The sequence below is a fragment of the Cyprinodon variegatus genome, unplaced genomic scaffold, assembly GCF_000732505.1.
Source record: "Cyprinodon variegatus isolate N-32 unplaced genomic scaffold, C_variegatus-1.0 Scaffold136, whole genome shotgun sequence".
In the NCBI taxonomy this organism is placed as follows: Eukaryota; Metazoa; Chordata; class Actinopteri; order Cyprinodontiformes; family Cyprinodontidae; genus Cyprinodon; species Cyprinodon variegatus.
Genome location: NW_015150589.1, coordinates 656,994 through 672,042, shown reverse-complemented (window position 1 = coordinate 672,042; position 15,049 = coordinate 656,994). Strand labels below are relative to the sequence as shown.

The 15,049-nt window shown below is 35.9% G+C and overlaps 1 protein-coding gene across 1 annotated transcript in view; it reads right to left on the bottom strand.

Annotated features, from left to right (window-relative positions):
* fstl4 (follistatin-like 4) overlaps nt 1–15,049 on the bottom strand; it is a 246,139-nt gene that overhangs the window by 17,610 nt on the left and 213,480 nt on the right. Inside the window, exons 10-13 of the mRNA XM_015376533.1 lie at nt 13,573–13,707; nt 12,512–12,538; nt 11,205–11,323; nt 8,390–8,539 (exon numbers count right to left, since the gene is read on the bottom strand). Of these exons, the coding sequence (XP_015232019.1) occupies nt 8,390–8,539; nt 11,205–11,323; nt 12,512–12,538; nt 13,573–13,707 (431 nt within the window). The remainder of the gene's footprint in view (nt 1–8,389; nt 8,540–11,204; nt 11,324–12,511; nt 12,539–13,572; nt 13,708–15,049) is intronic.

The window sequence follows — 15,049 nt, the reverse complement described above, 5'->3', positions numbered from 1 at the left end:
GAGAAAGGTTAGAAAAAAAAGTAAAGCTCCTGATTCACCGATCGGTCTACATTCCTACCCGCATCTACATTCATGAAATGTTGTTTACATGCACACAGAATCTCTCCCCATTGTCTGGCATTGTACCAATGTTTACTTTGTAGCAACACTGACTGCATGTTTAACTTTAACATACTCTCTACAATTAATATGCACAGTTTGCATATTTGCATCTGCATATTGACGAAGTTATTTTTTAAACATCTGCTCCGCGCATACACTTTTATTTTTATTATAATTTTTCTTTTCTGGGGTAAAAAAAAAAATCACTCTGACAATGCCAATGTATATTAATATTTTTTGGCACCATAGGTCTGTGATGTGTAACAAGTTATTAACCAGCAATGTAACAACAAGAATATATTCGATAGCTATGCTGATAAGGCTTGCTAATGAAGAATTCCAAGTTAGGGTGGCTCTCAACCAACCATGATAAACTTTGCATGAACCATGTAACAGACGTGTGAGCTCTCAGAAATATATTTTTCTGTCTGACTAACAAAGTCAGCAGAGTAGTTGCTGCTCGAGGACAACAATAAAATGAAAAAAAAGGAGAAGGTACAGAAATAGAAGTCTACTGTATATACTGTATCCTGTACTTCTAAGGTGTTGCTGTTGGAGAGGTTTTAATGATGCTGTCTGAAACACAACAGAAGCAAGAATAGAAAGAATCAACAATCATCTGCTGACATGGTGGAGGGGGAAGGAAAAGGAAAGAAAACTGAGGAAAAGGAGCGTGGGATAGGCGAGATGGGGGAATAAACTCAACCTTAGATCTGCTGCAACGTCAACAACAAGGAATAACACAATCCATTACCCTGGTTCTGGCCAGTCGGATGGGGAGCTGCTGACACCCTCGCCAGTAGAGCGAGACCATGAGCTCTGTTGTCAGTAATGGGAGGTGCAGCCCTCTGCTCTGCTCTGGTCAGCCAAGTGTCAACTCAGCATGTGCCTATGAATGGTTTGAGGGGAAGGTGGGCACAATGTGTGTTCGCTCTGTGATGGGATGCAAAGGCAAAGCTGAGGCCAAGCCCTCAATACCACAGACTTAAATCCAGTGGGCTAGCAAAGGGCCATAGGATAAACAATGATAGAAGGGGACAGACATTTTTTTTTTTTTTACAAGACCTTGATTATAATTATAATTTATATCTAGTTTTGTTGTTTTTTTCTCATACATTTTTCTGTGATGGAAATGCAAAAAAGTGCTCTTTTCTGTTTTCACTGGGTTCATTTTTTTATACCTTTGTGGTAGACTGTATAACTCAACTGTATTAAAAATGTTTAAATTCAGAAAGTTAATAGGATCGGATCACATAATTTGACAGTAGTAGTTTTGCAATATTTACTGAACTATAATATATAGTACAACTAACCCCTTCCTTAGCCTAAGATTAAACTAAGTTTCATCTTAAAGAAGACCTTTATTTGTGTTTTGTGAATATGTCAAATGATTGTGAGTCTATGGTGTGTGCATTTTTTTAAGTTAGTTGTTGTTTTTTTTTACCTCCATGTGGATTTCCAGAGAATTGATTGTTTCCACCTATAAAATGGTAATCTTCCTTGGCCCACATTCTTGGTTCTACAGGTACCTTGTGGGAGCATGCATCAGGCATGCAGTGCATCTAAATATCTGCCTGCAGATGATAGGGTAGGATGGTGCAAAAAAGGTTTCAAACTTAAATCTTTCAGGTATTGAAATACTTCTGAGGAATGTTTGCCCTCTGTATTTTGCAGAAAAGCTTTAATTCAATCATCAAAGGTTTTGAAATACTGTGATGGACACTAGACCTGTCCAGGGTGAAACCCATCTTTTGCCCAGTAACTGCTGAAACCCTGGCAGATTACGTAAGAGAAGATAGATGGAGTTGCTGAAATATAAGCAGCATGTTTTAGGTTATACTAGAGAATCTCAAAAGGATTAAATGTCAAATATGGCTTCACCAATCCAAAAGTTCATATTGTCTTTTGAGTCATTTAGAGTTTGACCTTGCTACTGTCCGTTTCAGTAAATGTCCTCCTGCAGAACTAAGGTGGGGTTTTTACCTAAGATTTTCTGTTATAGAGCAGGATCCCTGATTGCATGGATTACCATAAGTTGACCAAGTCCACATGACACAAAGGAGCCCTCAACCCCCACCATCACTACCAATACCACCACTAGAATTGACTAGCAGTATGATTGTGCAGTTATAAAATGCTCTGTTAATTTTAGGTCAGGTATAATACTTCAAAAACCTTCCAGAAGGTTCTGATTTCTTCGCCGCTGTCCTAGGGATTTTTTTTTTTTTTACCAAATGTCTTTTCAATATTTAAGCAATGGTATTGGCTTTGGAACTCGTTGGAGGATCTCATTTTTGCCAAGTCTTGCTTCTCTAATGTTGAATCCTAAACTGTTAAGTGAGGTCTACAGAGTTATAGATAATGTTTTGGGTTGTTTTGTGACCTACTAGTTCCAACATTGTTGTCCTCTTGGACTAATATTTTTGACCAGGTACAATTCATTTCACAATGCATGCCATAATAAGCCACAGAGAGACTGGTAAAAAATTCATTATTATTTTAACCTCAATGATTAGGGTTAAAGCCAGAATCAATCACTGACTTTCCCTGATCTGCTCCTTCTGGATGAACAGATAGCAAAAGTGGACATTTGCTTGCACTGAGTCATTGACTGCAGAACTCCTTCACACCCAGTATGAATGTAGCAACAGCAGACAGGAAAATGTCGCTTTTAACAGGAATAAACCTTCAGCAGAACCAGGCTTAGTGTGAGGACCCTACTGCCAGTCTGGACAGGGTTTCAATATAACCATGGAGGTTTATAGGGGAATGGACTTTTGCTCCCTGCCCACAAGGGCACTTTTGGTGAAATTATTTATTGATACATTAATTTTGTTTTTTTTTTCTGCAAGTCCTCTGACACCTGATGAAGACATATTAACATTGATTTAGACTTAGGTAACTTTTATTGTCATTGTGTATTTCAGTGTATACAAAACTAAATTCTGTTTTGTACAGCTTTCAGACATTGAATAAGCAGCAGCTTAGCAGTGATGTGAACATTTTCATTTAATAAAATATAAAATATAATATAATAATAATATTTAGTATTGTATTTTAAGAGAAATGAAAATGCTATTAACAATTGTTCTTTATGCAGCCAGAGGCAGACTATAGAGCCTAAACTGACTTTAAGACAGATTTTACAAGATTTGTTGGTCAATAAATAGGTACGCAAGAGAAAACTATGTGTATCAGCCAGAGCACCTGTCCTCTTTGTATAGATTGTATTGCAGCAAGAAGAATCATCTGACTGCACTGGGCTAATACCAAACCAAACGCAAGAAAAGACAAAGAGAGGGCTCTGTACTCTGAGCAGGAGGAGAAAGGTGAGGTTAAAGTATTCTATCTGACCTTTTCTTTTGTTTGCTTATCATTCAGACTGTAGTTGTTGTTGGTCTGTAAACTGGATGTTAATGTCTAGCAGCTAAATACTTTGGAGCTCTATAAACAGCCTATTTTATAAGTGTTACCACTACAGCTACTTCCATTAGTTGTGTGATTATGAGAAGCCTTGCTGCTGCAACTTCTTAATATTAAACCATTTATAAGGTGCAGCGGCAATAAAATTAAAGTTATTTATCTATCAATCAGCTGTTGTAGAGGTTAAAATGAAGAGCCTGATACTTATAAATTATTGTCTAGATTAAATCAAACTTGCTTTTTTACTTTTTTACCCCTGAAAAATAACCTAGGCTTGTATGTTTGGATTTAATAACATATCGATTTCTGAAATATTTCATTAACCTTTTGCAATTCTTTCAAGAGAGAAAATTCCAGGAACTAGATTGATAGTAGTAAATACATTTCAGATTTCTTATCTTGTTTCATTGATAAAATAATATATTTCTGATTATATCTAGATTTATTTAATAAAGCTGCACTCCTAATTCTGTGAAACTAAAACAGTTTGAATAATGTGCTGACCCTCTATCACTTTGTCAGTCATGAAGGCTGATGCAGCAAACAGTGGCCAGCAGAAAAGATACGACCAATAAGCAGCAGTTTGGAGTTGTCTTTTAATCTGTAGAAAAATACACATATATTTCAATAAGAAGTTTGAAATAAAAGATAAGCTCCTCATATTAAAAAAAAAGTTATTCTTAATGTTTGAATTAACCATAAAGCGTAGCCGTCTTTTTTTAGGAGTAAAGAACATGGCCCAGATACTTTGATAAAAATCCTTAAGACACAGCATTTAGAGGCTTTTCATGTCAATTTTTGCTCCTAAAATCCTTGTGTTGTGTTATTGAGCGAACAATCATTAAGTTTAAATACAAAGAGAGAGAAAAATTATAGTGCATTTAAAAATATTCATTAGAATATTTACTTGCTAGGTAAGTAAAACAGGTAAAAACAAAACTACTGGCTGTATATAGTCAGCATATACAGTAGCTGTTCAGTGGTGAGCTTATGCTAAATTTCACAAGTAACCAGTTTGAGCTGTTATACAGTAACATTAATTCTAATATGATCTGTAGTTAAACGCAATTTATTTAATGCAGGATTTTTTTGCCCCTAGATGTACAGAAAGAAAATGATTAAAGAGACAAGGAGATGGAGACAGATACAAGAGACCAGTGTTGGGGGTAAGACTGTAATATATTACGTTCAGCAGTAGAAAATTAAAATGAAAAACAGAAGAAGAACATATATACAAACTGAAAATAAGAACTGCTCATATTGCACCTGCATCGGTTCAAGGAATATATCTTGACCTGGGAGTGCTAACCTTCTGGAAGGACAAGTGGATGATCTTTTGTGTCTTTGCATTCAGGTCACTTATTTCATGATTCCTCCTTGCATTAGGTCCTATTTTTCTACTTGGATAACAAGGTCATTTAACAGGCTGATACTGACATTCTTGCACTACTACCTGCAAAAACAGAAATAAAATTCAAACGTTTGGCTCACAGCATCGCTATAATCATTTAGGTGAGCACCAGATCTTTAGAAGGATTTACAGATTATTTACCTCAAAAGGGTGAAAACGATAGATATAACTATATAGATATCTAGATATAGATAACTAAATATCATGGATGGGTAGAGTGATTGAATATTATGGCATTTCCCTATTTCAATCCCTTTTTGAGGGGGAAGGATTGTTCTCCTAGAGAAGAACTGAAGCTAAGTATAGCAACTTTTCTTGTTTAATCATCTACATATTAGAAATGGTATTCAGGCTAAACTTCAGCATTAACTGTTTCAAGAAAGCAAATAAATCCCTTTACATTTTTATTGATATAAGTATTTTCTCAGTTTTTTTTGCAACAAACAAATCCATTTTGGAAGAATAGTTTCTCTGAAGTTGAAGTACAAGTTCCTAATCTCAGAGATATTATTTGTGATTTTTGTGCAGATATTGTGGCTACAGCTTTACCTTGTTACAATTTGTTCCCTGTTTCTTAAAAAAGTAATTCAATCTAACAAGAGATGAGCTTAAAATAGTCTGGTAACCAAAACCAACTTTCAGCTGAAATGGGCCAAAACAGAAACTCAAAAATCCGATCTATTTCCTTCCAACAGACGAATGATACTAAGCAACACAGGGTCCTAAAAACAGCACTTATTGTTTGAATTCTGTTAATAGGTAAAAGAAAAAAGTAAGTAAGGTTTGTAGGTGTGTAGCTTTCAAGTTCTAGCTTGCAATGAAACATACAGGTTTTTACTATCTATACTTTCAAGTTGAGATATTTTATTGAACATGAAGAATTCAGTTTCAGTAAAGGTAGCTTTACTCATAATCTATGAAAGTCCCCAAATTTTTCATAAATGGGCACAATTCCTTTTGTTTGATAAGAATATAACTACCGTCCTGTTTAAAAGCCACTGCTCTCTTACAGACCAATGTGCCACTTATCAGTTTATCATAAAATTGATGATAGTAATCATTAAGTAAAAATAAAATCCTGCTCTTACATCTTATTTAAAGAATAATCTTAAACTGCTAATATCTTTACCTTAGAATAAGCCACAAAATTCTGGTTAGATGATCAATAAATTGGCTTGTGAAGAACTGGTGATCTTTCCAGGGTGTATCCCACATTTTACCCATATATTGCTGAAGATAGGTACCAGCCCCGCCATGACAATGGCGGATAAGCTGAAGAAGAATGATGGATGGATATCTATAGCGTGATATCTGACTGGAACATTTTCTGGTTATAGATTCTCTTTTAGAGAAGTCTCTGTCTTTTCTATGCTTCGAAAGGCCATTGTGCCAGAGATAACAGTGAGGGAAAAGACAGAGAAAACAGGATGGAGGATGCATTAACCCTCTGCAGCCAGAGGCCACTGAGGTGAGGAAGGAGCACAGAGAAAGGGCAATGAAGGATTGGAAAGTAGTTTTCCAGTGTTTGATGGAGTAAAACAGGAAAGTGGGCAGCTGGTGGGTCACAGTATGAAAAAGGTTGCAGTAAAGTGTCAGGAAAGCATATGTCCCAGGGTACTCTCTGTATATATATATATATATATATATATATATATATATATATATATATATATATATATATATATATATATATATATATGTAAAAAATTTGAAAATAAGAATTATTCACATTGTGCCTGCATTGGTTGTGTTCATGGAATATATCTTGGCCTGGAGTGCTAACCTTCTGGAAGGACGAGTGTATGATCTTTTCCGTGTCTGTGCCCTCAGGTCACTTATTTCATAATTCCTCCTTGCATTAAGTCCTATTTTTCTACTTGGATAACAAGGTCATTTAACAGGCTTATACTGACATTCTTGCACTACTACCTGCACAGCATGTATCTCTCTCTTTGTCTCTCATTCAGGATTTTTTTTCTCATACCCTTTCTTCTCTCCCACCTCCTCTGCGTTAAGTTAGGCCAATTTCCTCTCTTGCTGCTTCTCAGTATAAATGATGCTGACCCTCAGAGGGACCCTGAGGGATTCGGTCTCTAAACAGGCTTTACAGCCAAGATAAATGACAGAGCAGCCAGCACCCACCTGGGCAGCATATCGTTTTCCATGCTTCAGGTAGGTTTGATTTATTTTAGCTAGCATATAGCCTGGAAAGGCATCTTTAATGAAGTGAAAACTTTTTCTTTAATTCCACACTTTTTAATTAAACTAAGGCTAAGCTCATTATGAAAAAATGAAAGGTGCAAAGTCAGGTTATATGCCAATTCAAAAAAGATATAAAAAACATTTGAACATAATAAAATAGGTTTGTATACACCGGGCGTCCATCCCGATAGCGTTTAGAGAGTCCTTTTTAAGCCTGAGTAAAATAACGGCACCTGACGCAATAGGCAGACATAGGTGGACAAGTGCGATAACTGGCGAACTACTTAATAGAGCCCTACCCTATTGCAGTGTCTTATAGTAAAGCAACAGCTGGAATGGCCGAAGCTTCGTATCACAATACCAAAAGAAAATAAACTCCCTTTCCCAACAAACCCAAACACAGACACAGCATCAACATAGGAAGCAATCAATATATTTCTAAAATTTCTTGTGCTTAGACTGCAGAGACAAAAATAGCTATGACTAGTGTCTGCATTCATAAGGACTTTACTTTGCTCTATGTTTCCTAGTTTTATTGGTTTAATTCCTTTTTTGTTGTAATTTCTAGATTTGTTAGTTCTCATGTTTTTCTGTTGTCCTCTGTAGCCCTCGTGTGTGTGTGTGTGTGTGTGTGTTCCTTTCCCCTTGGCTCCCTCATTGTCTCCTCACACCTGCTCCTTGTCAGCTCGTTAGCCCTCCCTTTGTCTCTGTCAGCTATATATGCTCTCCCTCTGCTCTCACTCTTTGTTGGTTTGTTGTTGCTGGTCCTGTCGTTGCCGTTGTCCTCTCACCTCGTCTCTCCCTGGCTCCTTGTGCGTGTTTCCTTTGATGTCTCCGTGGTTCTGGTCTGAGTTACATTTTAGTTGGATTTTTGGATTTTGCCTCTGTAATTAGTGTTTTTTCATTAAAACTACAAGAATTCACCTCAGCCTCTCTGCTTCTGCATTTTGGATCCTCTTAACTACAACCAAGACGTGACAACTGTACTCATAACCTTTTTTGAGACTCACTTCTTAAAAAGTTTTAAGGTAGCTTTATGTTGCTGTAATGTATTTTCAAAAGAATTCCAACAGCAGTTGTTTTCAAATTTGGATTTTCTTTCACCTTTCTCTAATTTTTAATGAGACAGCTTTCATTTCCTCTCACAGTTCACCAACGCCACTCAGTGACTTCTAGTATATAGTATAAGTTTTTTTAAAACCTTTTGTGTGTTTTTTTTAATAGACGTCATTTGTAGCTTGCTTCACCCACCTGAACCACTTTTTGGGCCTGTATATCGACAACCAGAAGCCTGCTTTGAAATGGCTGGGCCACATAGATGTACTTATCCCTGACATTGACAGCTGAGGACCACACACAGCGCTGGGGTGACACTCCCTCACCTTTAGGGCACATCTCCTCCTGAGAACAAAAAAAAAAACAGAATTGATTTACAAATTGCAATCAAGGGAGTAAAAGAGGTGGTAGTAGTGAAAATAGTGGAGAAGGACAGTATACAGTATGTACGCATTTCTTGGATTATTAGGGAGTGCAATGGTTGGTAAAGAAAAACACTGCTTGAGAGATTTTTTTTTGCCAATAATTGATCCTGTTTGATCCGGTCTTGCTGCAGTTGTTGAAGAAGTGAGGTCACACCTGATCCAAGAAAGCTAAAAGGCTAAAGCAGGTATAAATGTGCTATCCTTTAGGTGCTGGACTACTTGTGTCGCTTCTGTCCAGGCATTTCGTAATGGTAACAGCAACAATACTTGCTGAAGATAAATTCAATTTAGTTCATTTATATAGCACCAATTCACAACACATGTCATCTCAAGGCCCATAAATGAGACAATTCAACCAAATCATTCAGCCAAATTGATTCAAAGTTTTCTATCTAAGGAAAACCACTTGATTGCAGTGACTCATTGACTCTTCAGCAATCCCTCACACTAAGCATGCTTGTAGTGACAGGGGAGATGAAAAACTCCCTTTTAACAGGAAGAAACCTCCTGCAGAACCAGGCTCAGTGTAAGCGGCCATCTGCCATGGACAACTGGGGTTCAAGGAGAGGACAGAAGAACACAGAAAAACAAACAGACGGGATATATAAATGACACAGTTGTGCAAAAACTGGAAGAAGATAATGCAGTGTTAATGTCAGTGATCTTTATTTGTAAAATCTTTCTGTTTGTGTTAATGCTGTTACTTTAGCATTGCTAGTCAGTATGCCATCACCATAATGACTCTGGAGAAACAGAATTGCTGCAGCATCCCTTTGACATAAATAAGGCGAATGTAATTCTTCTTTATCAAAATATCCTTAACTACTTGTGTTTTTAAATGTTGATATTTGTTTATCTGATCCCTTCAAAGTAACAACTGATTACTTCCTTCCCTCCCTTCTTTAAAATCAAGTTTCTTAAGCTTGAAGCCAACATATTCACACACCTAAACAACTGGGGCTTGTAATAAAAGCTTATACTGTTCGAACAACGAGACAGCACTTATGGTCCTAGGAAATATTCTCACATCTTGTGATTCACATATTTGTTCATGATCTGCATTAACAAACCTTAAAATCAAACCTTGACTGCTTGATCTACTAATTTATAGCAATTAAGATCTTTTCTCAATTAAAGTAACTCCTTTGGAGCCCCATACCTCCTTTTACTGGAAGTCACTTAGGCACAAACCACCACTTACTTCAACAACATAATTTTCTTTGCTCCATTGATCAAGAATTTTAAAATACAGTGGACTTCTGGTTATCTAAACCAGCAAACACAGAGAAAAAGGTTAATAGAGGCACAACTACAAGGATTTAACTGTGTCCCACTCCTGCGTGCCTCACGAAAGAGAAACCGCTGTTTATAGCAGAAACTGGCTAACACACGTCTTATTGAGTTTATATTGATCCTTTATAGTATTACTCTCTCCTGTAAAACCAAACTCCCTCAGGAACAGGCAACTTTTACGTTTTAAATTTTCTTGCTCTTGCAGATGGATGTTATCCAATGCATTCAAAGCCCAAGGGCCTAAAGTGTACCCTATATACAATGTACCATTGGAAACTATTGACTAATGGAGACAAATAATTCCATTATATTTACTAAAGCAAAGAGCTATATTGTGACAGTAGGAGGAAGGTGAAAAGTAAAGGTCATTCCTGGACTGAAATAATAAAGAAAAATGTTTAAAAATGTGTAAACAGAATCTATATATATATATATATATATATATATATATTTATATATATATATATATATATATCCTACTTTTCGGAGGAGGACAAGTCTTGAATATGACCATATTTTTTCTATACTATATGTATACAAACAAGACTTTAATTACCTCTCTCATTTATCATACTTGATTTTTAATAAAGCATTGACTGCATTTTTACAAACACCAGAATAAAATCTTTTGCGGTACAATATTATATACCAAACATTTACTCTTCATGCCTCCTGAATGTTTTTTCATTTTGTTTTATGCCAACTACAAAATTTGATCAATTTCATTTGGGATTCTATGTTGTTAGACCAGCACAAAACATCAATTATAGTAGCAGCCATTTAAAATGGCCCTTCCTAGTCAAAAGTCATGGCAGCAAAATCCCCTCCAACTTCCAGCCACTGGTCTTCTTATTAATATTTTTTTTACTCCGAGTCCACCCTTTCACTGACTTATAGGGTCTTAGTAGGAGATAAGCTTCTCTTTAGATCTTAATGTTCACAAATACTGACAGAAAGAATATTTTAGATGTTTACAGAGGAATTGTAGGGGACTAGGCAAGGTTCAGCCAAGGACCAGTCAAGGGCCCATCAAGGAAAGTGGGGACATTTTGAATGGCTGCTACTGTAACTTTGATGAGGTTTTTTTTTGTTTTTTCTTGAAGTGAAAGGAAAAGTCTGCCATTTGTTTGTATTTGTATTCAACCCAAATGCTTTGAAAACTTTTTTTGTTTTTTCTTTGCACAAAAGACAAATTGACAGGTCTACAAAATAGCTCAACCTCACTCAGACTCCACATCATAATGTTGACATCAAATTCCTTTAAATGATACAGTCCTCTCAGATATACTTACATAAGTGGCGACAATCCTCTCTGTCCGCTTTATGTGTCTACGTATTTCACATTCACTGGGCTGAAGGACTGTGATACCTTCATCGGAAAACACGTAGAACATGTTTCCCACGCTCAACCCTACAGAATGACAAGAAGAAAAAGTCAGAAATATATTGTCGCCTTGAAACGAACAAATAAAATCTGAGAAACTCTAAATGCCACTCTTGTCATATCTGACATTTGTGATGGACATTTCAATTTCAATGTCTGCCAGAGGGACACTGTAAGACTCTGGTTAGCAGGATATCATATTAACAGGCTTGGACAGTGTGTATTGCCTTGAAAGAGTCCTGCCAACAAATCTGGATCATACTGTAACAGGAGGGATAAACATTTTCTGGTTGGGGATAAACTTTTTGTCTGCTAACACAGTGACCTTAAATACATGACAAAAGAGAAAGCAAAAGAACAATGATTTTACCCCATCACACATTTGAAAGGCGTATTATGCCTCACCGTTTTAAGCAAATAGTGTCTAACTTTTCTGCATATGTGGTTCTAAGACCATTAAAGGCAATAGAAAATTTACATATTTTACTCTACTTGGTTAAAAATATATACCTATTTTTTACATTTACAGTAGATTGACATGAAATGTATTTTAGATGACATGAGACAAAATATATCGTCCTTTTCAGAGGAAAATGCATGTGTGCATGTCAGTATCTCCACATTAGAAGTATCCAATATAGAACCATACAAACACTACATACTAATTCAAAAACAAGCTGATCTGAGATCTGATAAGCTGATCTAACTGATCTGTTAATTTCTTTGTAACTTGTTTTTTTTTACCAATACTGTCCTACTTGGATTTATGCCATCCTTTACATTTTACAGTGATGATAGTTTGGAAATTGGATCAATTGTGGAGTTGATGTGACTTATTTGTTCAGTCCCTAAAATCCAAAGCTGTTTTTTTTAAAGGCACCACACTGAGTCTGCACTGTAATATATTTTGAATACCACTTTTGCTGTGTTTTTTTTTTTTTTTACTTAACATAATTATATCATCATGCATATGCCTCTTGTTGATTTGGATACAAATAAGAGAAATCACAAAGGGATTTAACTTCGTCAATGCCATCAGGCTTGGAAGAAATTTGCCCAAGAGGGTATAACTCTGTGACTGTATGGTTTTATTTTTATTTTCAGTAAATCGACTCGATAAATATGCAGCATTTGCTGAATCCTCAAATCTGCAAAAAAAACTAAAGCAATTTCAAGTTTAAAAATAAGATGTTTTTACAACTTTGAATGTGTTACCTTCTTCTCTCCAAAGGATGTTTGCAACTGCAGAGTTGGCCATTGAGCAGGGGATAAGAAAGAAGAGGGAAAAGGAAGAAAAAAACATTAATTATTCTTTGCTTAAATATATGCTGTAGTTGCAAAGTGATCTCACTTTCTTCTAACTCATAATATTTTTTTCAGAGAAGCCAACTGTTTCTCAGTTTAATTAAATGTCTAATTAAATCTCTCTAAGTGCTTAACATTATCTTGTCAGGGATGCAATCTCTTGAAAAAAAACAACACTTTTTTTTCCAGTCTGTTTTACGAAGATCACAGAAGACATTTAAAGACTTTACAGACCAAAATTCTATTATTTTTCATTTCAAAAATAAAAAATACATTTTATGCCTTGGTTTATTGAGTTCCTGTGAGATTCTCCTAAAATTACTTGCTGTGTTGAACATGCATAACTCTTACTTATGGCTAATGTGTAAAATCAAACACCAAAAAACTCTACTAAATAACTTTGTCTTAATCTAAATATTTTGGTCTCTGAGTGATTTGAGCTTTAATGTTTTTTGATTCTGTGACTCTGACCACTAGTGGATTAAAATCAATCCCATGCATACCATTGAAATAAAAACAGCAATAAAACTAGTAACATATGAATCTTCATTATGATTACATCTTTCCATTAATCATTTTTTTTTCTGCTTGTCCAAGAACATCTGAAGGAAGAATAATGATCAGGTGCTTAAATCCCCTCGAATGCCTCGTTTTAATGTTAGAAAGCAGTAGATCAGTCCTTACATTTAGTTGCTTTTCTTCATAATCCTGTTTGGTGGTGGTCTATATCTTTTTCCTATAGGAAAACATTTACCATCTGAATCTTTTATCTATTACTTAATGTTTTTAGGCAGTACACTTCTTTTAAGGGTGTTGTTTTTAAACCTGTAATACAACTTATATGCAAAACTGAATGTTATTAACGTACATGACCAACATTTTTAACTATTGTTGGGAATGTTATTTAAAAAAAATTATTTAAAGTTATTGTGTTGTCTGTATTTAAAGGTAAAATTGTGTACATTACTCACGAGTTTTCTTGGCTGAGTCTTCAACAAAGAGAGAGGAGATGTCCTCGTCCACTCCCACCTCATTCTTGGCGATGCACGTGTAGGCCCCGGTGTCTTCGTAACGCACACTCGCAATGAAGAGCTCGCTACCATTTGCTAAAAAACAAAAAAGGGGAACACACATAATTGCATAGTCTCTATTATCTCTAGCGAATTTTTGGGAGATTATTATCTGCAAAATGAAGCTGTTATTTTAAAGTAGCAGAAAGTAATATTATTTTATTTCAAAGGTATATTAGAGGATGTCTTTTTTTCCGACTGGATCATGCAAACAGCAATTACCCACTGTACCCACTCCCTCTTTGGGGTGGGTACAGGGTTGTGCATGTGCATGTGCATTTTTTTTTTTAACGTGGAGAGGGCGGGTCTTTTCAAAAATTCGCAAAAATCCTCCAATATACCTTTAATACAGCAAGAACAAAAAGTTGTTCAAACAAGACGTATCTTTTTAGATGAAATATGGAATCGTGTGCTGTTCTGCAATTGAGAAAATAGTCATGATCAGGGGGAAATTGCAACAATCCGAATACCTTGACAAGGCTGAAAGATTCGGCTGAAATCACAAAAGTAAACATAAGGAAACCACATGAAGAAACATGCTAACATTATCAGTATGATTGCGTTGAAATACGTCGTTTTACTTCACACTAGACCAAAATAAAGCTGCGGACATGTGCAACGACTTTCACAGCAATCACAGAAATACTGAAAATACTTGTTGTTCATTCTTTCAGACATTTCTTTTTTCTTTCATGAATTAAAAAATGGGGCTAATGCACTCATCTGCTGAAAAAGAAGGGCTGCAGAATTTGGCAATCCAACGATGAACCCGTCCGTGGAGGATCAGGAATCGGAAAGGTGAAATAACTGATTTTTTTTCACTTTTACCCAATTTATTACAACATCCAACTGCCATGCATGTGGGCATTGTCAGTTTGGCTATAGCTCTTGCGAATTTCAATGGTGAAGTCCTCTAGAAATCTGAAATAATTGTTGATTGCAGGTGTGAATTAGTTCCCATTGATTTTGCTTGTAAAGCGGGAGAATGGCGCTAGGCTTACTGGACTGGGATGTCACTGCACTCAAGATGTCAGAAGTGAGGTGTTACTACTGTATATCTGGGCAAAAATGGCCGGTCCCATTATTTGGGACCAGGGACTCAGTAATCGCGACGTAAATTATTATTATTTTTTTTCTGATTAATGGTAAATTCATTAAATCACCGCAAACATATTAGTTTTAGGTATAGATAATAATCATTGATTATTCATATGCCCTAGTGTTTCCAAACTTCTATTATTTCTGAGTACGGGAAAGCAGAAACAATTCATTTATGTGATGTTAGTGCTGTGTACTCTAAATATTGTTGAAATCTGAAGCAGAGTTTATTAACCCTGGTCCTTGGGGCCAACTATTCTTCTTCTTATTATTGTTATTA